The sequence below is a fragment of the Gorilla gorilla genome, chromosome 23, assembly GCF_029281585.2.
Source record: "Gorilla gorilla gorilla isolate KB3781 chromosome 23, NHGRI_mGorGor1-v2.1_pri, whole genome shotgun sequence".
NCBI lineage: Eukaryota > Metazoa > Chordata > Mammalia > Primates > Hominidae > Gorilla > Gorilla gorilla.
Window position 1 is genome coordinate 38824841 of NC_086018.1, and position 27901 is coordinate 38852741.

General features: G+C 39.2%; 2 protein-coding genes across 3 annotated transcripts in view; one reads left to right on the forward strand and one right to left on the reverse strand.

Annotated features, from left to right (window-relative positions):
- The window catches only part of ST13 (ST13 Hsp70 interacting protein), a 32190-nt gene extending 4805 nt beyond the window's left edge, over positions 1 to 27385 (reverse strand). The window contains exons 1-10 of the mRNA XM_004063518.5: positions 27052 to 27385; positions 21434 to 21491; positions 18900 to 18975; positions 15426 to 15496; positions 11237 to 11303; positions 6433 to 6517; positions 6190 to 6300; positions 3191 to 3293; positions 1460 to 1576; positions 231 to 279 (exon numbers count right to left, since the gene is read on the reverse strand). Coding sequence (XP_004063566.1) covers positions 231 to 279; positions 1460 to 1576; positions 3191 to 3293; positions 6190 to 6300; positions 6433 to 6517; positions 11237 to 11303; positions 15426 to 15496; positions 18900 to 18975; positions 21434 to 21491; positions 27052 to 27161 — 847 coding nt within the window. The 5' untranslated portion in view covers positions 27162 to 27385. The remainder of the gene's footprint in view (positions 1 to 230; positions 280 to 1459; positions 1577 to 3190; positions 3294 to 6189; positions 6301 to 6432; positions 6518 to 11236; positions 11304 to 15425; positions 15497 to 18899; positions 18976 to 21433; positions 21492 to 27051) is intronic.
- Positions 27386 to 27727: 342 nt separating this feature from the next.
- XPNPEP3 (X-prolyl aminopeptidase 3) overlaps positions 27728 to 27901 on the forward strand; it is a 75616-nt gene continuing 75442 nt past the window's right edge. Inside the window, exon 1 of one of the 2 annotated variants that reach the window (XM_004063520.4) lies at positions 27728 to 27866. In XM_004063520.4, the coding sequence (XP_004063568.1) occupies positions 27803 to 27866 (64 nt within the window). In that variant the 5' untranslated portion in view covers positions 27728 to 27802. The remainder of the gene's footprint in view (positions 27867 to 27901) is intronic. The other variant, XM_031005572.3, reaches the window with a different exon arrangement.

The following is a 27901-nucleotide window of genomic DNA, read 5'->3' on the forward strand; positions in this document are numbered from 1 at the left end:
TTAGCAATTTCTGATCACATTTGAAAGAAAAATATGCTATTTTTACACTGGACAAAAAACATCATTTTTATGCCTAATAATTCCATCATTTCTTTTACCTAGGTTCTTCACGAATATCACTGTATAAGAGAACAAAATCAGAATATCACTTTATAATAAATATTAAGTATTATATTAAAATATCACTGTATAATAAGAACAAAACAGTTTTAACTTTTCTTTAAATATACCTGGAAAAGAGCCATACTGAGCTCCTGACTGTCGTCTGGCTTCTTCCTCCTTTGATACAAAAGGAAATAAATTATATAATAGAAGAAGAAATAAGTGCTGTCCATGCAACCTGTCCATGCAAGACCATGAAAAAATTGTAAAATAACCTAGTAGATGGCAATACTGAACTAAAGGATATACTCCATACCCCCTTCAAACATTTTTTCCAACTGGATTCTCAGTGGGCATTATTCTTGGTAATAATTTCAAGTAAAGTGTTTTACTTCTACTCTGGAAACAAGCAAACCTGGAAAACAATTTACAGTACTAATATGAAAACTCTAAATTCATCCTGGCTTTAAAACACCCACAGGGAAGGACATGGCTAGATTACCAAGACTACCATGACTTTTGTTTCCTAGGTACATCTTTTCCGTTACTCTCCCTACATAATACAAATGTAGATTTATTGATTTGTTTTTGCTGCTTTTTAAAAGAGAAAATGAACAAAAAATAAATATCCCTCATATGTAGTTTTAAAATTATCGAGGAGATATATTGCTTTTAAATATCAAGGAGATAAATTACTTTTAAAGATTAAAAACTATAACCTTAAAATCAAGTATGATGCTTAATATTAAATGGACAAAAAATTAGAATGTAACATATTATATAATACAGCCTTAGGTTCTTTCATGTTCTTTCATTCAATAATGTTAGAAATAAGTAGGTGAATTATTGTTATTTTTTAAAGAGATAGCATCACACTATGTTGCCCAGGCTAGTCTCGAACTCCTGGGCTCAAGTGAACCTCCCACCGCAGCCTCCCAAGAGCTGGGACTATAGGCACTTGCCACCTTGCCCTGCTAGAATCAATTTTAAATAGCAACACATCCACTGTTGGAAGAGAGGAGGAATCATAAATTTAATTAATCTGGCGAAACATCCTCAAAAGATCAAACAATAATACTGTCACATTTCAATTACTTGACCTGGAAAAACTCCTGATTTTATAAAAACACAAACAAGAATATAAAATGCTGAAATAAAAGCTCACTGAATAATTTAAGACTAAAAATGTCCCCAAAATTAGATACAGTGAAAGGAGACTCCCCATAAATAATACCATTACTCTATAGAACTGTAGCCAGCATTAAATAAAAGAGCCAGGAATTAGAATTTTAGTGTCCTAAAGCCTCTACATAATTTGCTGTATTTTCCTTTCATGGCTTAGCTATAGGAAATTTACCCTCTGGGCTCTCTCATGCTCTTCTCGAGCCTTCTTAACTCGTTCTATTTTTTCTTTGATCTCTCGCTCTTCACGTTTTCGCTCATACTTTCTCCGATGTTCTGCAATTTTCTGTGCCTAGAAAAAAGAGCCATAGCAAAATAAGCTTGCTCCAAAAGCTGAATAACATCAACACAAATATTCTTTGTAGAGAGATGTTTAATTCAACATGCAGTTCAGAAAAATGACAGATTTGTCTTGCAGAAAAAGACCTAACACAAGCTAAGCCTTTAAAAAAACCAACCTCAACTGCATGAGGCACTGTAAAACAGAGCAAAGGGGCCTGGGATTTGAAGTTAGAAATGTTATAATCTCAAACAATTAAGCTCAAAGATTAACAAACAGGTTTCTAAGTGCATGACAATTCTTGCCTGCTAGTTTCTATCAGATACACAGTGTTTAGGTTTCAGACGAACAGCTGAATTCAGTAGGAAGAGTATTATTACGGATGTCTGCCGTGGGAAGGCAGAGACTGGGAACACATACCCCAAGTATATGCCACAGTATATTTAAGTTTCTGTATCCAGAAAATAGGAGAGGAAGAAATATTTAATATTATCAAATTGCTATAGGGATTCAGAGGGAAAAATGTAAATATGTATACCAGACACTAGTATCAAATAAATGCTCTGGATCTGTTATTTCCTCAGAGAATAAAATACATTTAAGAGATTCATATTCAACTGTCACTTTAGCTTGTTTACACTTTGCTGACAAAGTTACAACTCTGCGCTATTTTAAGAAGAAAACAGAAAACCACATGAACTCTCTGGCAGTAAATAATTAAATTCAATACAATTCCCACTATCTTAAAATCTCTGAGAGTAAATTCTTGACAGCTGAACTTCCCACAAAATGAAGGATTTACCATGTAAACACATTAAAATTATTTTAACCAACAATTTTAGAGAAAAATCATCCTTAAAAGCTGGAATGTTCTACTTTTGGGATTCAATATTATTATTTTTAAAAGATTGAAACTTCTTTGTTTTATTAAGACAGCCTCGCTCTGTCACCCAGGCTGGAGTGCTGTGACGTGATCTTGGCTCACTGCAACCTTCCACCTCCCAGGTTCAAGTGATTCTCCTGCCTCAGCCTCCCGAGTAGCTGGGACTATGTAGGCGCATGCCACCACACCTGGCTAATTTTTTGTACTTTTAGAAGAGACAGGGTTTCACTACGTTGGCCAGGCTGGTCTTGAACTCCTGACCTCATGATCCACCTGCCTCGGCCTCCCAAAGTGCTGGGATTACAGGCATGAGCCACCGCGCCTGGCCGGAAAGCCTGAAACTTCTTAACTTCCACAAGGTCTTCTTGCTTTATAAAGTGGTTGTACACACCTATGATAAATAAGGACACATCAGATTCAATCTTGGGTAATGCTAATTACAGATTTTCTATTTGTTTCCTTGTTGTAAACCTGATACCCCCTTTTCTAATTTTCTGGTTATAATTCCACTGCAGGCTTCCAAACAAAGTAACAGAGTTTGCTCTAATAATGCATGAGAAATGAAAGCATGAAAACCTAATGAGATCTCCAGAGTTGAGCACAAACTTCAGCAATTACAGATTATATCGTCCAATGGTTTGTTTCTTTGCCTGTTTTTCAGATGAATTACAGCTGTCGGGGGCTAAGCACTACAGCGATGGAGTATTTAACTAATGACTTTCCCTTTCTCTACTTTGACATACCCTAGGTTGAACTTCTTTCAGCATTGCACTAGCATCTTCATCATAATCCAATTTACAGGCAAGGGCAAGATCATGGGCTGCTTCTTCCCAGTGGCCTAGAAGTCTGAAACAGATTTACACTCATTTTAGGAGCCTTTTATACATATTCACCTATGTGGCATGATATCTTTCTTCCTTACAAAAAAGGATTGTTCTAAAACAGGCTTAAGTTAAATATTAACTATAAACTTTCACCAACCAATTCAATTACTATATCCCATTTTAGTTAACTCTATAAAAACCTGAAAACATTTAAATTTCCTCTATTTAAAGCTGCTTTTCTACTAAAAGCTAAAAAACAAACAAAATCTTTCTTAATTCAGAATATCGTAATTTTCTAAGAAGTATGTAGACCAGTAACTTTCAACTCACCCAAACCAGGACTAACATAATGTGTTAGCTTTTAGCTACCTTCTATGTAAGACAGAAGAGAAAATAACACATGTGTACAGGCTTTACGAAAAACTCAGAACAAGTAAACCAGAAACTAAAGGTTGGTAACAGTAGGTGAGAATGGGGCAGAGGAGAAAGCAACGAAAATTGAGAATTCTCTGGGTATACCTTTTAACTTAGGTGTAACTCTTCGAACATTTAAATGCTTTACATACTCAAAAAATAAAATCAGAAAAATGGAAATAAAGCAAATCCTAAACCTGAATACAAACAGAAATAAGAAGCTGTGTGGCTGGGCGCGGTGGCTCACGTCTGTAATCCCAGCACTTTGGGAGGCCGAGGCGGGCAGATCGCGAGGTCAGGAGATCAAGACCATCCTGGCTAACACGGTGAAACCCCATCTCTACTAAAAATACAAAAAACCAGGCGTGGTGGCAGGCGCCTGTAGTCCCAGCTACTCAGGAGGCTGAGGCAGGAGAATGGCGTGAACCCAGGAGGCGGAGCTTGCAGTGAGCCGAGATCGCGCCACTGCACTCTAGCCTGGGTGACAGAGGAAGACTCCATCTCAAAAAAAAAAAAAAAGAAAAAAAGAAATAAGGTGTGGCTAGGCGCAATGGCTCATGCCTATTATCCTAGCACTTTGGGGGGCTGAGGCTGGTGGATCACCTGAGGTCAGGAGTTCAAGACCAGCCTGGCCAATGTGGCAAAACCCCATCTCTAAAATAAAAAATTTGCCAGACATGGTAGCGCACACCCGTAATCCCAGCTACTTGGGAGGCTGAGGCAGGAGAACCGCTTGAGCCCGGGGCGGGTGCAGTGAGCCAAGATCGCACCACTTCACTCCAGCCTGTGTGAAGGAGCAAAATGCCTCAAAACAAAACAAAACAAAACAAAACAAAAAACTGTGTATTGCATTAACAACATAAGCTACACAGAAAAAAATGAATTCAAGTAACTTTTCATAGTTATCTTGACTGTATATTTCAAGTGGGATATATATTCTAAGAATAAGAACATCCTTGGGTCACACCTGTAATCCCAATGCTTTGGGAGGGGAAGGAGGGCAGATCACTTGAGGCCAGGAGTTTGAGAATAGCCTGGCTAATAGGCGAAACCCCCTCTCTACCAAAAATACAAAACATTAGCTGGGCATGGTGGGGCGCGACTGTAAGTAATCCCAGCTACTCAGGAGGCTGACTGAGGCAGGATAATCACTTGAACCTGGGAGGTGAAGGTTGCAGTGAGCCAAGATCGCACCACTGCACTCCAGCCTGGGCGACAGAGTGAGACTCTGTGTAGAAACAAAAGACAAAGCAAAACAAAAACTTCCCAAAAAACCTTCAAACTTTACTTAGAGTGTATACTGTTTTTAAGGTATTGTAATTCTGAAACAGTTTTACGTATATCACAGCATTGTAGTAAGTAAATGTAAAACTAGGACAAAAATTTTTACCACACAAGTGTCAAAAATACAAACTAAAAGGTAAAACAAAACATTGAATGTTAAATTTTAATAGAAAATATCAGTATAAACTCATAATTTCAAGAATTTTTTCCGTAAATTCATGATTTTTAAAATGTTTTTTTCTAGCTGTTCATTGGAACGACAGTACATACCAGAAGCAATGAACAGACACAGTGATCAAATCTTAGTTTCCGCTATAATGAACCACGATTTCCCACAGAAATAGCTTATTTTCAGTCTGAGACAAGCAAAGCACAAGATGAGCCAATGCTGTCTTGTATGAGAAGGGAAAGAAATACTTGGACTAATGGGACTTCAAAAGGATCAACAGCAATGCATGGGCTTTTCCTGTGCTGACACAGCATTAATAAATTTTATTTCAACTTTTAATGTTTATCTTTAACATGTGTCATAAAATCCACTAGAGCTACTCTGAGTCAGCTAATACAGTTGTCCTAAAAACATATCCATCTTTATCTCCATCCACATTTGAGCCCTTTCAACCCAGGTAACGTGAAAGTCACTGAACGCTTCATCCCCATACAAATATTCCTAAGTTTTGCTGCAAGGTATAATTACTAATCCGGGTTAAATTCACCTCTTTATGCCCCCCCTCCTTTTCCTAATTTTTCAGGTGGCCTAGCAGTGACTGAAGTAGTTTCAGGCTGGTATACTCCTTCTCCTATAATACACTGGTAGTTCAATGCTAACTTACAGAGTCTGAAAGTAAGAGAAAATTTGTAAGGACACTGATAAAAGATCATTCTTTCTTTTCCTGGAATTAATTTTAAGTAAAAATCCTTACCTTATATTTGGCCATATGTAGTCAAAAACTGGTAAGAGTAGCTTTATTTGAATGAAAAAAATGAAAATACTTTTCATTTCTTCCTTCCTATATTCTCACTTCTTCTTTTAAATTTCTTTTTTTTTCTTTTGCCTTTTAAGCAGCTGTCTACAAGCTATCTCACTTCTTGATACTAAGTACATACTAATTTGAAAATTAAGTCATTAGGAACTTTTGTGTTTTTGTTTAAACAAAGCATCTTAAAACATCAGATTTAAATGTAAAGAGTTCTGAAAATAATTAAATTCAATTATTTACCTGTGTGCTTTCCCCCGCCACTTGTAAGGCTGAGCTGAATCAGGATTTATTTCAATGGCTCTGTCACAGTCTCGGATGGCAGCATTTGGCTTCTGTAATTTGACGAAGACACTGAAAAATAAGTGTGTTATTAAGAAGTATTCATTTCAGTAAAAGTTTTGGGATCAACACAGAAGCAACTCTATTTAAACAAATGTGCAGAAATTATTTGCCGGGGGATGCTTTTCTGTTTAGAGTTCTCACCTGGCCCTCTTGGCATACAAAATGGCCAAGCGAGGATTCAGCTTGATGGCATCTGTGAATAAGTCAATGGCTTTCTGGAGTTCACCTAAAGTGAAACAAAAGTTATTGAGAAATATTCAGAGGATAAAAATATTAATAAAAAGTTTTGATCTGTTATCCAGTTAAGTCTTTTACATTTTTCTTTTAATCAAGTAAAAATAAAAAAGACAACTAAGTTATACTAAAACTGGCTCTTGAAAGCAAATCTTACCACACCTATACTGTAACTCACGAGGTAAGACAATTTCTGGGTATGTAAGCCCCTAACTAACAATAGAATAGCACATTCTTAGTATGACCCATATTCATCTTGTTTAAGGAAAAAGTAGACAGGCACAGTGGCTCACGCCTGTAATCCCAGCACTTTGGGAGGCCAAGGCAGGCAAATCATGAGGTCAGGAGATGGAGACCATCCTGGCTAACACGGTGAAACTCCATCTCTACTAAAAAATACAAAAAATTAGCTGGGCGTGGGGGCGGAGCCCTGTAGTCCCAGCTACTTGGGAGGCTGAGGAATGGTGCGAACCCAGGAGGCGGAGCTTCCAGTGAGGCGAGATCACGCCACTGCACTCCAGCCTGGGTGACACAGCACGACTCCGTCTCAAAAAAATAAAAATAAAAGAAAAATGTAAAAAGATAAAATCAATTTAAAGGATAAGATAAATTAATTTTATTCCATTGATTTTCTTTTATCCATTAAATTAAAAAGAAAAAATTAAGCTTAGAAAGGAAAAGGAACCCATGCTAACTTCACAGGGCTGATTTTAAAAGAAAACAACAATATGCTTATTATTTGAATTCAAAGAAATGGTACAAAAATTCAAGAAAACTAGAATTCATAAAAGACCATAACCTATACTTTAATTCATTTTGTCCTATTCTCATAGTTAGCTTCTTTACTAATCCCTTATGTCATTTGACAAATAAAACACCCTATAGAATCAGAACAGTTCTTTGCACAAAGTCTAAATCTTGGGGAGGCAAGACAAATACAGAATTTTTTTTAAGAGACAGGGTCTAACTGTCACATAGGCTAGAGTACAGTGGCATGATCATAGCTCACAGGCTGAAGTGATCATCCCACCTCAGCTTCCTGAGTAGCTGGGAATACAAGCCCACAACACTAAACCTGGCTAATTAAAAAAATTTTTTTAGAGACTGGGCCTCACTGTGTCACCTAGGCTGCTCTCGAACTCCTGGGCTCCAGTGATCCCCCCAACTCAGCCTTCGGAGTAGCTGGGATTACCACTGTGCCAGGCCGAACACAGAAATTTTTAAATAAATGTCACAATTCACTGTGAAAGATACTTAGCCAGTTAGCAAATGAGTAAAGGACTTGAAAAGAACTCACAAAAACAACACAGAAAAATGCTCAGTCTTATTAATTACTACTACAGGTATCTATTATAGGTAATTACACTTAAATGTCTAATAAACAACTCAGACCTACCATGTTCAAAACCTAAATTTTTTTTATGACAGGGTCTTGGCCGGGCACAGTGGCTCACGCCTGTAATCTCAGCACTTTGGGAGGCCAAGGCAGGTGGATCACCTGAGGTCGGGAGTTCAAGACCAGCCTGACCAACATGGAGAAATACCGAGACCAGCCTGACCAACGTGGAGAAACCCCGTCTCTACTAAAAATATAAAATTAGCCACGTATGGTGGCGCATGCCTGTAATCCCAGCTACTCGGGAAGCTGAGGCAGGAGAATCGCTTGAACCCGGGAGGCGGAGATTGCGGTGAGCCAAGATCGTGCCATTGCACTCCAGTCTGGGCAACAAGACCGAAACTCCGTCTCAAAAAAAAAAAGGTCTTGCTCTGTCACCCAGGTTGGAGTGCAGTGACACAATCACAGCTCACTGCACCCTCAACTTCCTGGGCTCAAAGGATCCTCCCAGCCTCAAGGGAACCTCCCATCTCAGCCTCTCAAGTAGCTCATATTACAGAAACGTGCTACCACATCCAGCTAATTTTTTGTGTTTAAGAAATGGAGTCTCACTGTGTCGACCAGGCTGATCTTGGACTCCTGGACTCAAGAGATCCTTTCGTTTCGGCCCCTCAAAGTGCTGGGATTCTAAGTGTGAACCACCACGCCCAGTCAAAACCGAAAAACTGAATTCCCATTTCCTAGCCCATTTCCAAATCTATTCCCAATCTGTATCTTCCCAACTAAACAAATGGCTCCTCCATACATTTAGTTCAGGAGTTGGTAAACGTTTTCTGGAAAGGGCCAAATAAGAATTATTTTAATCTCTGCAGACCATACAATCTGTCATAACTACTCAATGATGCTGTTGTAGTGGGAAAGCAGCCACAGTTAAGTGCCAGACGTGGGATTCAAACCATACCACTCTGGCTCCATACTCCAGGTTTTAATTACATTCTCCAAACAAAACTGCCTTCACCAACCTTGGTGGGGCTTGGATTCACAACCCCTGCTTTAGAATACTAATCTTTTATCCTTTAGAATACACTATACAATTGCATAAATTCTAAAATCAGAACTAGATTAAATTTACAAAGGCACATGAACAGAGAGTTCAGAAAAAAAGTGAAAAAACAAAAACATGATTAGGTGATAGCCTCATTTTCCTTTTGTTACATATTGCCGAGACAGTAAATTTTAAAATGGGCTGGGCACAGTGCCTCACACCTGTAATCCTAGCACTTTCAGATGCTGAGCTTGGGAGGCCTGCTTGAGGCCAGGAGTTCAAGACGAGCCTGGGCAACAGGATAAAACCCTATCTCTACCAAAAAAAAAAAAGAGATAATAATTAGCCAGGCATGGTGGCACGCACCTGTATTGCCAGCTACTCAGGAAGATTGCTTGAGCCTACAAAACTTGAGGCTGCAGTGAGCCATGACCATGCCACTGCACTCCAAACCGAGTGGCAGAGTAAGACTCTGTCTCTTAAAATTTAGGTGGTAGGGAAATTAGCAAAAGTTTCGTGCGATGAAAAGGAATGGTACAGAAGAGCAATGGCTGGGAACAACTGATAGGTATGAATTAAAAGTTGAAACATGTGAAGAAAAGCTTTCCAGAGAAACAGTATAGCGTAAGTAAAAAAAAAAATTCTAGAACAGTAAAATCTGACTGGAGAAAACAAGATTGGAGAAGTAAAATACAGGATCTTAGTCCGGCAGGTCTATAATCCTCTGATGAAGATCTTAAATATATATGCAAAAGTTAATCACAGGTTACAAGCAAGAGTAGAATAAAAAACAGCTCTAAGAATAACCTAGCGAAAGTAAACAGAAAGCAATAAAGGAATAAATTTTTCAGGAAGGTAAACTATTAAGGCAACTGCAGTATAAAACAGTATAAACATGTTTCAAGGAGCTAAATTAATCAGGTGGTAGAATCACAAAATGTTTAAAATATGTACTAACTCGGAACATCAATACTGAACTCATTCTAAAAATAACTTCAGTCATCTTCTAAATCTAATAATGAAGTCCAAATGCACATGAGCACTATACAATAGCATCTAGTCAACTATGGCATTGTGACACACTATCACTGTTATAAAGAGTGAAATATTACTCAAGCAGCCACAGTACCCAAGTTTATACATGATTTGTTCTTACAAATTATAACCGATCAAACATTATATTTAATACTACCATGGGCCGGGCGCAGTGGTTCGCGTCTGCAATCCCAGCACTTTGGGAGGCAGAGGCGGGCAGATCACTCGAGGTCAGGAATTTGAGACCAGCCTGGCCAACATGGTGAAACCCCGTCTCTACTAAAAATACAAAAATTAGCTGGAGATGGTAGCACACGCCTGTAATCCCAGCTACTAGGGAGGCTGAGGCAGGAGAATTGCTCGACTTGGGGTGGAGGTTGCAGAGAGCCGAGATCACGCCACTGCATTCCAGCCTGGGCGACAAAGCACGACTCTGTCTCAGAAATAAAAAATAAAATAAAATACAACTGAAAAACAGAAAAAAGAAAAAAATAATAACCTATTGTTACCTTGGAGAGTTAAAAAAATAAATATATAAAAAAAAGAGGCTGGGAGCAGTGGCTCATGCCTGTTATCCCAGCACTTTGGGAGGCTGAGGCGGGCAGATCACGAGGTCAGGAGTTCGAGACCAGACTGGCCAGCATGGTGAAACCCCTTCTCTAATAAAAATATAAAAAATTAGGTGGGCATGGTGGTACGCGCTTGTAATCCCAGCTACTCGGGAGGCTGAGGCAGGAGGACTGCTTGAACCCGGGAGGCGGAGGTTGTAGTGAGCTGAGATCGCGCCACTGCACTCCAGCCTGGGCAACAGAGTGAGAATCCGTCTCAAAAAACCAACCAAACAAACAAAAAACAAAACCGAATACTATCACCACTTTCTCACTCTGAGGGGATTTACTCAAGAGAATCTAACATGCTCTGACTAGGACGAACATTGGTATGCCTATGAACATCATCTGTCAAGGGTATTAGTATGTAAAAAGTTAAGGGTCACTGTTCTAATACTACTTTTTTTTTTTTTTAAAGCCTTTCACCTCTTTAAAGCCTCTTCTCAGCAGAAAAACACCACGATAGGGTCAGGAAATCAGAGGCACTGAATCAAATAAGGATCTGTCCTTGCAGAGAGAAGTGATTTCAGCCTCTTTTATCAATGAGGAAGGGGTGACTGGATAATAGGACACTATCTTCTCCAGTATAGGACAGGTACATGTAACTTCTCTTCTACTTTACCACTATTTAAGTTACTGCAATAAATATTCTGACTACCACAGAAATGTAGCAAAAAGATTACTCACCATCATTTAGGGCTTCAATAGCAGCCACTTTTTTATCATTTGCCTGATCCATCATCTCCTCCGTTATCTAGGAAAAAAATAAAAATCATCTTAGAATTAGTAGAGAGAGAAGGAAGCAATTCGTACTTTCTTAGGGATGAGGCGCAGTCACAATACCCATTTTCATTCATTCTTCTGTAGTCTCCAGAGAACAGAGAGACAATTATGATAACTCATTAGTGAGAAATTACATACGAGTTTTAACCTTTTATACTAAACAAATTTCACTCCTACACTCTGCCCGAGACATAACCTTTGCTTAACCTTCCATCCCAACCAAAGCATACCAGCTCCTTCCTAGCTATCCATAAATATTAAACCCAATCTCCTTACAAAAAGATAACTAGCTCCTTTTAGGTTTAAATCCTCAGAAGAGAAAGGTCTCATTCCTTTGTTCCCACAAACAACTATTGAGCACCTATGCTATATAGATAGACCAAACACTGTACAAGATGCTGACAGTATAAAGATTAGTTAAGAACAAAAACATGTGCATCTGGGCAACAGAGGGAGATCCCATCTCTCCAAAAAAAAGAAAAAAAAAAAAAAAAAAAAAACAAGCTGGGCATGGTGGCACATGCATCTGGTCCCAGCTACTCAGGAGGCTGAGTTAGGAGGCTCGCTTGAGCTCAGGAAGTCAAGGCTGTAGTGAGTCGTGATTGTGTCACTGTACTCTAGCCTGGGTGACACAGAGCAAGACCATGTCTCACCCTACCCCTGCAAAAAAAGAACAAAGAGTTATAGCAAACATCCTCCTAAAATGGAAAGCTCAGGAGATCTTTAACCACAGGAAAAAAATATACAACTCATGCCTATAATCTCAGCACTTTGGGAGGCTGAGGCAGGTGGATCCCTTGAGCCCAGGAGTTCAAGACCAACCTGGGCAACATGGCGAAACTTCGTCTCTACAAAAAATAGAAAGAAAAAATAAATATTAAATATAAAAATAATGTTTTCTTTATTTAAAGACAGGGTCTACCTCTGTCACCCAAGCTCCGGTGCAGTGGTGCAATCACGGCTCACTGCAACCTCCAACTCCTGGGCTCAGCCTCCCCTCAAGTGTAGCTGAAACTACATGCTCGCAACCTACTAAATGTTTTGCATTTTTTTTTTATAGAGACAGGTTTTCGTCATGCTGCCCAGGCTGGTCTAGAACTCTTGGACTCAAGTGAGTTGCCTGCCTCACTCTCCCAAAGTGCTGGGATTAGAAGCATGAGCCGCCACTCCTGGCTGCAATTTTATTTTGAAGGTAATGCAGGACACAGGATACAAAGTCTATATTCAGAGGAAGAGAATGTATGTGGTCTAACCAGACACCTTCCAAAATAAATCTGGAACTCCAAATGCTAATACCTGCAAGCATAATGGTATAAACCTGTCCTACAGAAACGGACAGTTGAGTAGTGAGATTAAAAGAACTTCCCCTGAAAAGTCAGAGCCACAGCCAGCCTTTCATCTGGAATTCTGTATTACCAAAGTAATTGGAACAAACAAAAAAACACCATGCTGAGACTTTCAAGGGGTCCTTGAGTTGGTAGCACCAATTCAGAGACTTCATGGAAGCAATCACCTTCTTACCTAGGCCTCAAAATTTTTCTACAGGTGAAGTTCCAAAGAACACATTTTCAAAATATCACACACAACACACAAATCATAAAGTAAACAAGGTACCTTAATGAGCAAGAGCCATGAAAAATAAGAGTAAGACCAGCAAAGAGTTCAACAAGGAATTTAATGTGTTTAATAAAAGTAAATTCTGAAAATGAGTAAAGAGCAAAAGACTTACAAGTAACCAAGTAGACTTCAAAAAGATTTGAAGTACCAAAACGAAAAACACAAGCATTCCAATTCAAACATCAATGGAACAGAGAAAGCATAAACTGCTTTTCAGCAGAGAGTGATAAAGAAACGAAACTTAATAACGAAAGTCTAACATTACCAGGGATCCAGAATTAGAGCATAAAGTAAACAAGGAGGCAATATTTAATAACAGCTGAAAATATTCTAGAGCTAAAGAAAGTTAACCCTAGAATTTGATGCTCACTGAATCCCAAGCAGGATAAATAAAAAATTATAAACCTAGACACATCATAAAAGAAGTAATACCATCAATAAACATAACATTTAACCTTTAAAGTTTCCTTTGACGAATGGTGACAGTCTTAACAAAAATGCACAAGACTTACGTCAGGTGCAGTGACTCATACCTGCAATCCCAGCACTCTGGAAGGCCAGGAGTTTGAGATTTTGTCTCTACTAAGAATTTTTAAACATAAAAATAAAAAACTAGCTGGACATGGTGGTGCATGACTATAGTCCCAGCTGGTCGGGAGGCTGAGGTGGGAGGATCACTTGAGCCCAGGGGGTCAAGGGCGCAGTGAGCTATGATTGTACCACTACACTCCAGCCTGGATGGAAGAGTGAGACACTGTCTCAAAAAAACAAAGCACAAGACTTATGGGGAACACGTTAGTAAGTTATTAAAATATTCTAAAAACACCTAAAAATTGGGCAGATAACATTATTTATGGATAGTTTATCTCAATGGTGAGGAGATATATCTTTTCCTGAACTTGATTTAGATTTAACACAATTCTAACAAAGGGGAAAAAAACCAATGGAAGGGGGGAGACTTGATCAACCTATTTCTAAAATTTACTTGGAAAAACAAAAAGCCAAGAACAGCCAAAAGACTAAAAAGTTTTGGGGGTCCTTGTTCTACAAAATAACAAGACTTAGTATCAGACGATATGGCATTAGTGAACAGAAAAAAAATAGACAAGCAAAACAATAAAGTCCTGAAACAGACCCACAATATTCAGAAACAGTGTATTTTAGTATTGGTGGGACCAGTAGATTAAAGGTGAAAGGTGAGTGTATAAAATGTTCAGAAGAGAAAAAGCAATGCACTACAGCAATTATAACCTCAAAGTAATAAAGCAGAAAATATCTGCATTAAAAGATACTATTTTTGAAACAACATGAAGATGAGTGAAGATGACTCACAAACTAGCAGAAAATATATGCAGCACTAGCAACAAATTATTAGCATCCAGAATATTGAAATGAAATACAAAGCAGTAAGAAAAAGATCCAGCAAAAAGTGGAAAAAGTTTAAACAGGAGTTCGCAAATGCCGGTGAACAGCCAATAAACATTTAAATATGCTCAGCCTCATTAGGAATCAGGAAAACGCATTTTTTTTTTTTTTTTTTAAATAGAGTTTTGCTCTGTCACTCAGGCTGGAGTGCAGGGGTGCGATCTCGCCTCACTGCAACCTCTGCCTCCTGGGTTCAAGTGATTCTCCTGCCTCAGCCTCCCAAGTAGCTGGGATTACAGGTGTGCACCATCATGCCTGGCTTATTTTTGTATTATTAGTAGAGACAGGGTTTCACCATGTTGGCCAGGCTGGTCTCAAACTCCTGACCTTAGATGATCCACCCACCTCGGCCTCCCAAAGTGCTGGGATTACAGGCGTGAGCCACCCCATTTGGCCAGGAAAATGCAAATTAAAAGCCACAAAAAGATACCATTTCCAACAATACTTGGCAAAGATGAAATCTGATAATATCAAGTTTTGAGGATAAAAACCAATCTTAAAACTGCTATTACTATATTAGAGTGTTTCTCAAATTTTTATCAGACACTAAGGAGCCTTTTTAGACATCTTTTCCTCATTTCCATATCCCCAATTTTAATACCACAGATACACTACATATTAATATTCTATGAGTCTTTGGAGGACCACTAACCATTGTAATATATAGAATTTTTTTTAAGCCCTCCTCCCAAGAACCAATTTTCACTCCCTTGAGGGCCTGTTATGACCAAACCATTTTGTAATACAATTTGGCATTACATATTCCATCAAGAGCAACTCCACTAATAGGTATGTATTTTAAGTGAATTCTGCATTACAGTGCAAGCAGTCACACCAGATGCAAACTTAAAAAACAGATAAAACAGAAAGTAACAGTATTTATTTTCATTAGTATTTTAAGTAGTAAAATACAATGCTTGCCTAAAACGCCTGAAGTCAGAGAAAGATTTACTACGCGCTTTTCCTGGAAGAATCGTGTCATAAAATCATTGCAACAGCAGGACCTTTCACATTTCTTAGAACAAGCAGGAAATCAAGTCACCGAACTTACCTCCGCATTTTCATCTCCCATTTCTTGAGGAGCATCAGTGTCTGGTTCAATCACACCTTCTTTATCAATTTCTGCCAAAGTCGAGAAAATGACAGTAAGACCTGCACCGTACAATATAGTAGCCACTCCCAAGATTATTAAAAACTGACATACTATGACTACTACAATTAATTGAATATTTTAATTTTGATTTAAGTATTGATGCATTTTAAAATATGTTCCCATTAAACATTTCGTTACTTTGGTAAGACTACACTTTACGTTAACTGTCACATCATGTAAGATACTTATTACCAGGTTGTAGTGGTGTTGTTGAAATGTGCAGTTTCTAGTATTACACATAAATACACCACTGATTTAGTCATTGTATATAAATACACCATTGTCAACAAACTTATTTAGTTCAAATAATTTTTTTCTACACACTGACGTACTATGTTTTTCAAAAACATGCAGGTAACACAAGCTACAGTGATACTTCAACGTAAATCAAAATATTTTAATATAATTACATTCATTACTTTCCTTTTTTAAAATTAAAATAATTTTGGGGGGGCACGGGATCTTACTATGTTGTCCAAGAAATCCTCCCACCTCGGCCTCCCAAAGCACTAGGATTCCAAGCATGAGCCACTGCACCTGGTCCCTAATTATTTACATTTTTAAAAGTAGCATGGACAAGTTTTAATTTTAAAATAAAGGCTTACTACTGATGCAGAATCAAGTACCAAGGCTAGATTTAAAAATAAATTTAGTTTCCATATGTACAGTAGTGACCAAAGCTAGTACTTACAACCAAAACAGTAAAGAATGAAAAGCAGTATCTTGCTTTTCAAATTGTCATTTAACAGTTGTCAGTTAAATGACAACTGTAATCTGTTGCAAGAGGAAAACGAGTTTTATATATATATACACACACACACGCACGTATCATTTAAAAAGAACACATTTGCAAATAGTTAATTTGATAAGAAGTTTCCTTAGTCAAAAAAAAAAAAGGAATTTAAAATCACCCACCTAAAATCAGAATTACTGTCCAGCAACAACAAAACTTGATGCATGACTGACAAACTACATATATACATATATGTATATGGTGTTTTAACATACAGGCATATCGTTTTTTGAGACGGAGTTTCGCTTTTGTTGCCGAGGTTGGAGTGTGGTGGCGCAATCTTGGCTCACCGTAACCTCTGCCTCCCAGGTTCAAGCGATAGTCCTGCGTCAGTCTCCCAGGTAGCTGGGATTACAGGCATGTGTCACCACGCCTGGCTAATTTTGTATTTTTAGTAGAGATGGGGTTTCTCCATGTTAGTCAGGCTGGTCTCCAACTCCTGACCTCAGGTGGTCCACCCGCCTCAGCCTCCCAAAGTGCTGGGATTACAGGTGTGAGTCACCGTGCCCGACCTCAGGCATACCTCATTTTATTGTGTTTCACTTTACTGCACCTCCCATAATGAAATGATTCTCACCCATCATATTAATAACTATCCATCTCCACATATTTATTTTTGGTGAAAACACTTAAGGTCCAGTCTCTTAACAAATTTCAAGTATACAGTATTATAGTCATGCTGTATACTGGATCTCTGGAATTTATTCAGATTATAGCTCAAAGTTTATGCCCTTTAACACGGTAAAAAAATTTTAATCCATTTTTTAACAGCAACTAAGCTTGTCTATCAAAGTTTGATTTTTATACAAAAAAGAAAACACTTTTAGGTGGAGAGTTGGTTAAAAAATTTATTGTAGTTTTAGAAACTGGTAGAAAGTAAGACTAAAGAGGCATTTTATAAAAAGTAAAAGATCTTCAATTTAGCACTCGAACAATGGCCAATAGAATATAAGACCTCTAGCGATATCAAAGATAATTTGATTCAGGCCAGGCGTGGTGGCTCACACCTGTAATCCCAGAACTCTGGGAGGCCAAGACGGGCAGATCACCTGAGGTCAGGAGTTTGAGACCAGCCTGGCCAACATGGTGAAACTCTGTCTCTCCTGAAAATACAAAAAAATTAGCCAGGCATGGTGGCATACGCCTGTAGTCCCAGCTACTCAGGAGGCTGAGGCAGGAGACTCGCTTGAACCCAGGAGGGAGAGGTTGCAGTGAGCCGAAACTGTGCCACCAAACTCCAGCCTGGGTGGCAGAGTGAAACTCAAGTCTTCCAAAAAAAACCCCCAAAAAAACAACAAAAAAAACTGATTCAAAATTTAAAACATTTCAAGTACTTTTCTTCAGGTTCTGTGATATAAGAGACTTCCAAATTCATGAAGAAATTTTGTCAATTTGTGGCCAAAAAACCAACCAAACTCATAGCACAGATAACCACTCTTCTAAATATGAACCAGTTTTATCAACATGGTTGTAAGAACTAAACAAATACTATTTTTTGGCACTCAATTCAGTTATGGGAAAACTTTTGGCTGGGCATGGTGGCTTACATCTGTAATCCCAAACACTTTGGGAGGCCAAGGCAGGTGGATCACCTGCGATCAGGAGTTCAAGACCAGCCTGACCAACACGGCAAAACCCTGTCTCTACAAAAAAAAAAAAAAAAAAATACAAAAATCAGCCGTGCCTGGTGGCACACGCCTGTAGTCCCAGCTACTAGGGAGGCTGAGGCATGAGAACTGATTGAACCTGGGAGGTGGAGGCTGCAGTGAGCTGAGATCACACCGCTGCACTCCAGCCTGGGCGACACAGTGAGACTCCGTCTCAAAAAAAAAAAAAAAAAAAAAAAAAAGAAAACTTTTTAAGTATGCTTAGAACAACTTTAATATGTAACCCAACTTTTCCTAATACAAACATTATGAAGTCTGATTTATTATCAATGAAAATGTAAAACCTGAATTGAGGGGTGCCACATGTGTAAAATACCCTTTGAAGTTTGAATGCTATTAAAAAAAGAAGCAAAATAAATTATTAACAAATATTGAGGCCAGGTGCAGTGGCTCACGCCTGTAATCTCAGCACTTTGGGAGGCCAAGGTGGGTGGATCACGAGGTCAGGAGTTCGAGGCCAGCCTCGCCAACATGGTGAAAGCCCGTCTTTACTAAAATTATAAAAATTAGCCGAGTGTGGGGGCAGGTTCCTCTAATCCCAGTTACTCGGGAGGCTCAGGCAGGAGAATGGCTTAAACCTGGGAGGTGGAGGTTGCAGTGAGCCGAGATTGTGCCAGTGAATTCCAGTCTGGGTGACAAGAGCATGACTCCATCTCAAAAAAAACAAAAAAACAAAAAAACAACAAAAAATATTGATTACACATGTCAATATTTCAACCAATATGCCATTAATATCTGAATTTATTTCATCTGTTTCCTTTTACTTTCTAAAATGTGACTACTAGAACATTCTAAGTTTCATATGTGCCATTATATTTCTATTACACAGTGCTGATTTAAGTCACTTTAATAAAAATCAACAAAGTATCACATCACAGGTTTTCAAATACAAACTAACTACCGTCTCCTCACCTAGATCACTTTCCTCACTTGATGGTTCGTCTGCCTTTAAGTCTTCCTCCACCTTCTTACTATCAGGTTTTTCTTCCTAGCAAAGGGAAGACAAACAGTACTATCAGTATTTAATAACATACCGAATATTTATACTAATTTCTACAAATCTATGTATAAACTGTCAAATATGGCCAGGCATGGTGGCTTATGCCTGGAATTCCAGCACTTTGGGAGGCTGGGGTGGGTGGATCATTTGAGGTTAGGCGTTCAAGACTAGCCTGGCCAACACGGTGAAACCATCTCTACTAAAAATACAAATTAGCCAGACGTGGTGGTGCCCGCTTGTAATCCCAGCCACTTGGGAGGCTGAGGCAGGACAATCACTTGAACCTGGGAGGCGGAGGTTGCAGTGAGCTGAGATCATGCCACTGCACTCCAGCCTGGGTGACAGAGCAAGACAGTGTCTCAAAAACAAAAAAACAACTGTTCAAAATAAAGTTTGAACATTGACAATAAACAGTTCAGAGATTATAAATAGCCTCATGTCCACTCACATTATATTTTATTGCCAAATTTAGTAAAAATCTTTACAAGGGTTTTTGAGTTTTGGAACTGCAAATAAGAACCTGTGGAATTACAATAATAAACAATGAAAATTCAAAGAATTTAAAAGTGCACGACATACAGAAAGCAACATTTTCTTCCCATCCTATAAATAACCAGTGTGGTTTCTTGTATATCCCATTCCAGGATAGTCTCTCTATATATGAAACAACTCTATCCTTTGCCTTTTGCATTTAACAATGCTGTGTACCTTGTAAATTATATACCATTATCAGCCTACCTTCATCTATTCACTCAACCATATATTGTTAACCAGTTTTAGGTTGCTTCCCTGTTACTTAAAAAATTAGAACCAAGGCAGGGCGCGGTGGCTCATGCCTGTAATTCCAGCACTTTGGGAGTCCGAGGTGGGTGGATCACGAGGTCAGGAGATTGAGACCATCCTGGCTAACATGGTGAAACCCCGTCTCCACTAAAAACACAAAAAAATTAGCCAGACGTGGTGGTGGGCACCTGTAGTCCCAGCTACTCAGGAGGCTGAGGCAGGAGAAGGGCGTGAACCTGGGAGGCAGAGCTTGCAATGAGCCGAGATCGCACCACTGCACTCCAGCCTGGGCAACAGAGTGAGACTCTGTCTCAAAAAAAAAAAAAAAAAAAAAATTAGAACCAAAACCTACCTTGTCACAAAATAATTGTTGAGTCCCTATAAAATGTGCAAAGTCTAGATATTCTAGAATATATTGAAAAGAAAAGACAAGCCATAATTCTAGTTTAGAATGTTTTTCTTAGAAAAAATTTTCAGCTGACGCATAGGTTAAATATAATTTTGCCTTCATACACATTTGCCAAATAGCAAAATATCTAGGGCTCAGAAAATACCACTCTGACAAATGACCCTTTTTAAAAAAAGATAACTACTTTTTGGGCTTTTGCTACCTTTTCGCATTCTCCTTCTTAATACACATTACTTCCACTTTAAGATCCAAATAGATAACAATGTTTAAGTTTCTAAATAATAAAACAGCTATTTTCTTGTCAATTTAAGACAGCTAATCAGAAAATTTGCAAAAAAAAAAACAAAAAAAAAAAGCCTTTTAGATATGAAGGCAGAAGAGAGAAATAAAAAATTATGAAGAAAGCATTCTGGGCCAGGCATGGTGGCTCATGCCTTAGTCCCAGCACTTTGGGAGGCTGAGAGATCACTTGAGGTCAGGAGTTCGAGACCCGCCTGGCCAACATGGCAAAACCCCATTTCTACTAAAAATAGAAAAATTAGCCGGGCATGGTGGGATGCACCTGTAATCCCAGATACTCGGGAGACTGAAACAGGAGAATCGCTTGAAGCCAGTAGGCTGAGGTTGCAGTGAGCCGATATTGTACCACTGCATTTGGACCTGGGTGACACAGTGAGACTTTGTCTCAGGAAAGAAAAAACAAACAAATAAAACAAAAGAAAACATTCTTAAACATGTATGTTCCCCTTCATCTGTCTCTCAACTTCAGCTACTGGTAACCTTCTAATCTTACATGTCCTTTAAGCAAATATGCTAACCCAACACCATGATTCACACTGAGAACTATCACTCAGGTAGTAGAGCAAAAAAATTAAATTACTGACCTGGGATACTTCATTTACTCTGCAAATAATAAATAAAGTACCTACAATGCATATGACACACTGTAAGGCAATGATGAAGACTACGGATGCATACCATCACGGAGCTTACCACTTACAGGCCATACATGTAACTTTTATTGTCATGTATTCTAAAACAGTGAACATCCAACCCTAAATTCTCAGTTCTAAATCAGAATCCAGAGAATTCGGGTCTACAAAGTTATAAAGACAAACAGGTCTTAAAAGGTCTTATTTCCAAGTGATCTTGGGGAAATCAGGAGTGATAATCGGAGAGCAGCAGTTTAAAAACAACCCCTAAGAAATCTTATAGTACTTTATCACAAAACATACAAATGAAATTAAAACTTACCTTGGTATTTTCTTCTGATTTAGCTTTCTGAGTAGCAGGTGGTACTTTACCTCCCATGCTTGAAGAAGATGAGAAAAAAGATATTTGTTTAGAAAATTAAAATTCACTGTCATGCAACGTATTTATACCTAAAAAATAATGTTAGACATTTACATGACTACCTTTTCAAAATTTAAAAGTATACTCTCAATTAATCTGAATGCTGTGGTATTATTATGGTTAAATTTTTTCCAGCTTAAAATTTATTTTAAGGCTACTGGCTAATGAACCCCTTTCTTTGCCTCAATGAGTCTAATAAACATAATGTATAGCTTCTCTGTGCCTCTTCCCAGAGGAAAAGAGGCAGATATGTCAACATGCAATGACAAAATCATTTGCACAAGCTGTTAACTTAGAATTCAACTCAGTAGGTATATTTGAATCCTAAATTTGAAACTTGAAAAGAGTTCAATTAAATTCAAATATGCAGTTTATGAAATAACTATACCGTCATGATATAGTAATTCAAAATGTTTGTGTCCTGTGACTGAGACCTGAGAATTTTTCTTGCTTATATTTGCATGCCCGTCACATTATAGATTTTCTCCTTATACACCCCTCCCAACCTCATCCATTAATACTTCCTCCTGACCCTACAAACCCTTCTTTCCCAAATAGTTCAGGGCAACACAATTCATTATAAGCAAATAACTAGAAGAGAAAAATTACAAAGAATTAGCGTTACATGCTCCATTTGGTGCAGACCCTATAGTATATCGGCTACCTGCAACAATCCAGTGACTAAAATGGTTGATAGACTTAAGAGCACTCCACAACAGTTGGAAGCAATGTAGACATTATTAAAATTTGCCTTAAAAACAAACAACAAAAGCCATTAACTATGTAAAACAAGGGGATATATTAACTTTGAAAACAGAAAGGGTTAATTCTTTTTTTTTTTTGAGATGGAGTCTTGCTCTGTCACCCAGGCTGGAGTGCAGTGGCGCAATCTTGGCTCACTGCAACCTCCACCTCCTGGGTTCAAGCGATTCTCCTGCCTCAGCCTCCCAAGTAGCTGGGACTATAGGGTGCATGCCACCACACCCGGCTGATTTTTTGTTTTAGTAGAGACGGGGTTTCACCATGTTAGCCAGAACGGTATCAATCTCCTGACCTCGTAATCTGCCAGCCTTGGCCTCCCAAAGTGCTGGATTTACAGGCATGAGCCACTGCACCCGGCCTGATTCTTTATAACTAGAGTTGTCATATCCACATTTACATTCATTTCAGTTGGGTGGAATTTGTGGTCATAAGGGTATGTGCAGGCTGAATTTAAATGGACATCAGTTTTCTGAAGTTCTTTTATCAATTTACACTTTTATCAGCAATGTATGAGAATTCCAATTGTTTCACGCCTTGACCAATGCTTAGCTATTGTCCATCTTAAAGATTTTTTAGCCATTCTGATAGGTGCCTACTGGCATCTCATTGCAGTTGAGTCCCTTTTTATATATTTACTGGTCATTTAAAAAGACTTTTTTGTACAGTTCAACTCTCATCCAGCTTTCTAATAGATTGTCCTTTATTTGAAGGTGTTGTCTGTATTCTGCATATGAACCCTTTGTCAGCTTTATGTGTTGCAAATATTTTCTCCCACCCTGTGGCTTGCCTTTTTCACTCTCTTAGTATCATCTGAGGATCCCAATATGAAGCAAAAGTATAAATGCAAAGTAGCAGATGGAATGAAAAGAAACAGAATTTGGAATTTCTTATAAGCACCATTCAAACAAAGAAAATGTGCCTACTTTTTCCATTATGTTTAATATGATAAAAGAAAACGTTACTCAGTACCCTTAATATGGAATAGCTCCCATGTCAAACATAAAAGATTATATGATCCAAAACATCCTAATCTGCAATTCAGCAAAGTAAAATGATTTAATGATAAGGAACAGGCATATAGACACCACAAAATTCTTTTCTATGGAAACACTACTTTGCAAAAGAGCACAGTAATCACCAGTTCTTTGTAGTTAAATTTTAATGAAGACACAGGGTTTCTTACACTGTGTTCTTCCTAAGTTTCAAAATGCAGCGTCAGGAATGTATTTAGAGTGACATCCAGACATAGTATAACTTACAGTACACTAATTTTGGGAAGTGATATTCCTGCCAAGAAATGTATTAAGCTAAATCCAATCCTAAGGGAAGGCCAGACAAACCCAAATTGAGAGAAAGTCTATAAAATAACTTGCCAATAACATTCAAACTGTTAAGATCATGAAAGTCAAGGAAAGACTGAGGAATTGTTTCAGAATGGAGACTACGTGACATGGCAACTAAATGCAACACATAAATCTGAGGATTAGATAGCATAAATGCATCAGCATTAGTTTCCTAAGTTTAGTATTTGCATTGTAAAGACTTTGTAGGAAGTACACACTCACTGGTGTTGGGGTACAATGTTGGCAGCTTACTCTCAACTAGTTCAGAAAAAATTCCTTTGTACCATACCTGCAATTTTTCTGAGCTAGAAATTGTTGCAAAAAAAATAAAAACTTTAAAAAAAAAAAAGAGGATTTACTCATAAGCTAGATTTAGTTTCTCTCATCCCAAATTCTAGTTAACTAATGGAAGAAAACACCAACTCGTAGGTACGAAATTTCAATTAATGCTTCCAAGGCTTAGAAGAAGCTACTTTCTGGCCAAAAACTGCCACTTGGACTTTGGCACTACAGGCTTTTTTATGTTACACAATCAAGTAGGACCAGTGTAGAGACTTTTCTCACATAGGACCACATAAAACTTCATTCACAATTCTCTTAATTTGATAACCTTCTAATCTGCTTTGTGCTATGGTTACTTGTACACATGTACAAAAAATTGGTTGCTACCACTCTAAATTCTATATTGAGGGTAGAAATGCATTCTGTTCATTTCCTTTACAACATTTAGGAAAAGCCATGTGCCACGTACTGTACTAGGGAGTAGAAAACAAAGACACTCTCTTCGATCTTAATTACCATCAAGTAAAGCCATGAAACCACATACAAGATACTAAATTGTTAAACGGGAGAAAATAGAGTGGGAGAATGCTTCTGTCTCTAAAAAGGGAAAAACAAAAATATCTCAAAACACAGTTCTTGAAAAGAACAGTCTCCCTGGATCCTCACTGACAACTAGTTCAGAAAGACTTCTAGTATTTCTCTTTGTGCAATTTAAAAGGTTAAACTAATAAATCCTTATATCAAATAAAACTAAGCTATAAACAACGCTAGCAATTATAGCAAATAGGCAGATGTACTGTTCTTCAACAGCTAAGCCTGTGAGAAACTGAGATGTTTTCAACTTGAGTAACCCTAACAGTAGCATCAGGCCTAGGAATACGTCTGGACCTAGAAGTCTCCACATTCAGCCCCATCTGCCACAATCTCGAACTGCAGACTGATGAAGGCAGAGAGGGAAACTGACACAAATGCAAAGGCCTCAGAGTTTATAAAAATCTTAGTTTAAATACAGAAATAAAGAGAAAAAGCTTCTATATTAAATATCTCAATTTAAGTTCAGAATAAAGTCCCTACATATGCCATGATGCTTCACCCCATACTTCAGCCAACTCAGGATGGCTAAAGAATGTAAGTGGAATCAGAAAGAAAAACTGGAATTACCTATGTTAAAATAAGGTATATGACGATTTCTTGTTTTTGTTTGGGAGATAGTAGTGCCTGACAAATATTTTGCAAACCTTAAAGTGGAATTCTCTACATAGGCAAAATCACTCCAGCACAAGTCAGGAGGACACTGTTCTTACACATGCTTTCAATTTGTTCTTCTGTGTCTCCTCTTCCTCACTAGTAAGAATGAAACAAAAACATTGTATCCACATAATGTAAAGTGGAGCCAGCTCTTGGAGCCGGCTATTTTCTTCCTGTGATACTTGTCTACTTTACCTGGAATTTTAGAAAGAATTTATTAACTGCAGGTTCTTTCCTATAATTAGGATAAAAGCATACAAATATCTTAAGGCTTTTGGATCATCAAGCTGTTCAATAGAGAAAACGACTAAAATCTAGCCCTCAATTCCTAACCCTGACATTTCCCGGTTGAGGAGTTTGCAAAATAGACTTCTTACCAATATTCATAAAGTTACTATTAACATAGTATTATTAAATGGTCTCAGAATTTCACATATAAGTAAGTCTTCCAGTAGTTAGACAATTGGTGGGGAGCTAAAAATTGAAAAACTTCTTAGAGGAAAAAAATACAATATACAACGTTGACAGATTGTAACGAGTTTTTTCCTTAGAACCAGCTTGTTGTTAAGAAATATTCTTTGAACTATTTGGTAATCATGAGCTCAATCTTCCCATATAAAAATATCACGCTGGGTGAAGTGGCTCACGCCTGTAATACCACCACTTTGGGAGGCGGGGGAGTCCCTTGAGGCCAGGAGTTCAAGACAAGCCTGGGCAACTTAATGTGACCCCCATCTCTACAAAAAAATTAAATTAGCCAAGTATGGTGGCTCGATCCCGCACTGCTAGCCACCTGGGAGACTGATGCAGGAGGATCGCTTGTGCCCAGGAATTGGAGGCTGCAGTGATCCCGCCACTGTATGCGGCCTGGACAATACAGCCAAACCCTGTCTCTAAAAGACAAAAATCACTACACACATAACGTTCACAGCAGCACCTCTTAGGAGTCGCAATGGTCTGCATAGTTGCTATTTATCCCTGTTTAGTGCAATTTGTATGTCATCTTTTCAGTTCCCCATTAGTAATAATTTTTTAAAAAGTCATCTTAGGGAAGACTTCCCTCTCACTTTTTCTCTTCGGTGCTCCTTCAACACATAAAATGCTAATTACTATTATATAGTAAATATCAAAACGAACTTTTCTATTTATTCGTCTAAATACACAGTACTTATACTGTTTCCTAGCACCAGGCACAGTGCCTTGTCAATTAACTCCTTGCACGTAGCAAAGTACTCTACAGTTAAAGACAACAAGATTATATCCTGGAAATATGCCAGGCCTTAAGAAATTATTTTTCTCAGACGTGTTTGGAGTGATAACACTGCCAAGTAACGGAGGTATAATAAGTGATTCTCAAGATAATTAATCCTACGCAGCTACAAACGCTGTAAGGTAAAAACAATCACTTTTACAGTTATCATTTTTATTCTTGCTACTTTTGTAACTTTTAACTTACTAGTGTTATATTATTATAACACGATGTAAAGGGATAGTGCGTAAAGGAACTGCTATGTACCAATGAGACCTGAGCAGGGCACACAAGAGTGAAAGAAAAACAACCCCACGCAAAATCTAAGTCTTGCAGTTTTCACTCCTCGCGTCTCCAGTGTCCACGCATCCGCAGTCCTGTTTTTGTATTTCGCCCAAGATACACCCTTGGGCAACCTCAGGGTGCGAGGAACCCAGCTCTGCCTCCTGCTCCCCGCGGCTCCTGTACTACCCAAGGCTCGCGATCTTCCATGACCCCTCGAAGTCGCCTCCCTTTCCCGGGCAAAGAAGGGGCAGCGACCCCGCCTCGCCCGCCGGCCCGAGCCAGGTCCAGCCCGGCTCCCCCTGGGGCCGTGCTTCCCCCCGCCCCCAACGGTCCTCAGGCCTGGGTCTCACCTCTCCACCCACTCCCTCAGGAAGCGCATTTCCTCGGTGTGCAGAACGCTCGGATCCTGCTTACACATTTTCACAAAGGCCCGAAGCTCGTTCACTTTGCGGGGGTCCATGGTAGGGAGGTGGTGGGCGAAACTGGGGGCTAAGGCCCGGTTCCAGGCCCAAGCGCTGGCTCGGCGTGACAGCGCAGAAGGGGGCGGCTACCGCGAGACAGAACAGACTAGAACCTCCCCGGCCGCTGGCTCCTCCCACCCAACGGTCTCGTGACCTCGGGTCCTCCGCCTGCTCATTCCTACTCCCTCTGCGCTGCTCCTGCGCGCTCCCTAGAATCTTCTAGAAGCGTGGCTGTTCGTGCTGTTGCCTGCCTCCCTGGGCATACATTCTCATATTCTTAACTAGGAACCAGCTCCCTGGATGGGGCAACCCCAGAAATGGGCGCCTTCAAGGAGGCGGGAGATAACATCCCCCCCAGGGGGCGACGTCCAAGAGCATATTGTGTGGCTGCGTGCACTGAGTAGAGCTCAACGCCCGGGACCTAAAAAAAAAAAAAAAAAAAAGGGCGTGGAGCCGGAGGGTCGGTCCCAGCTCGGGGCATGACGTCACAACCTGCGCCGCCGCGTAAGGAAGGCCCGCGAGCCGCCTCCGCCGGAAGGGGAGGTGCGGCTGGCCCGGTTTCCTGGCGACGCGGCCCTGCAGGCGGTTGCATTCCCCGTCGTTACCCTCTTTCTCTTCCCGACGCGTGAGTTAGGCCGTAATGCCTTGGCTGCTCTCAGCCCCCAAGCTGGTTCCCGCTGTAGCAAACGTCCGCGGCCTCTCAGGTTAGACTCTCCTCCCACGGTCTCCTCCCATGGTA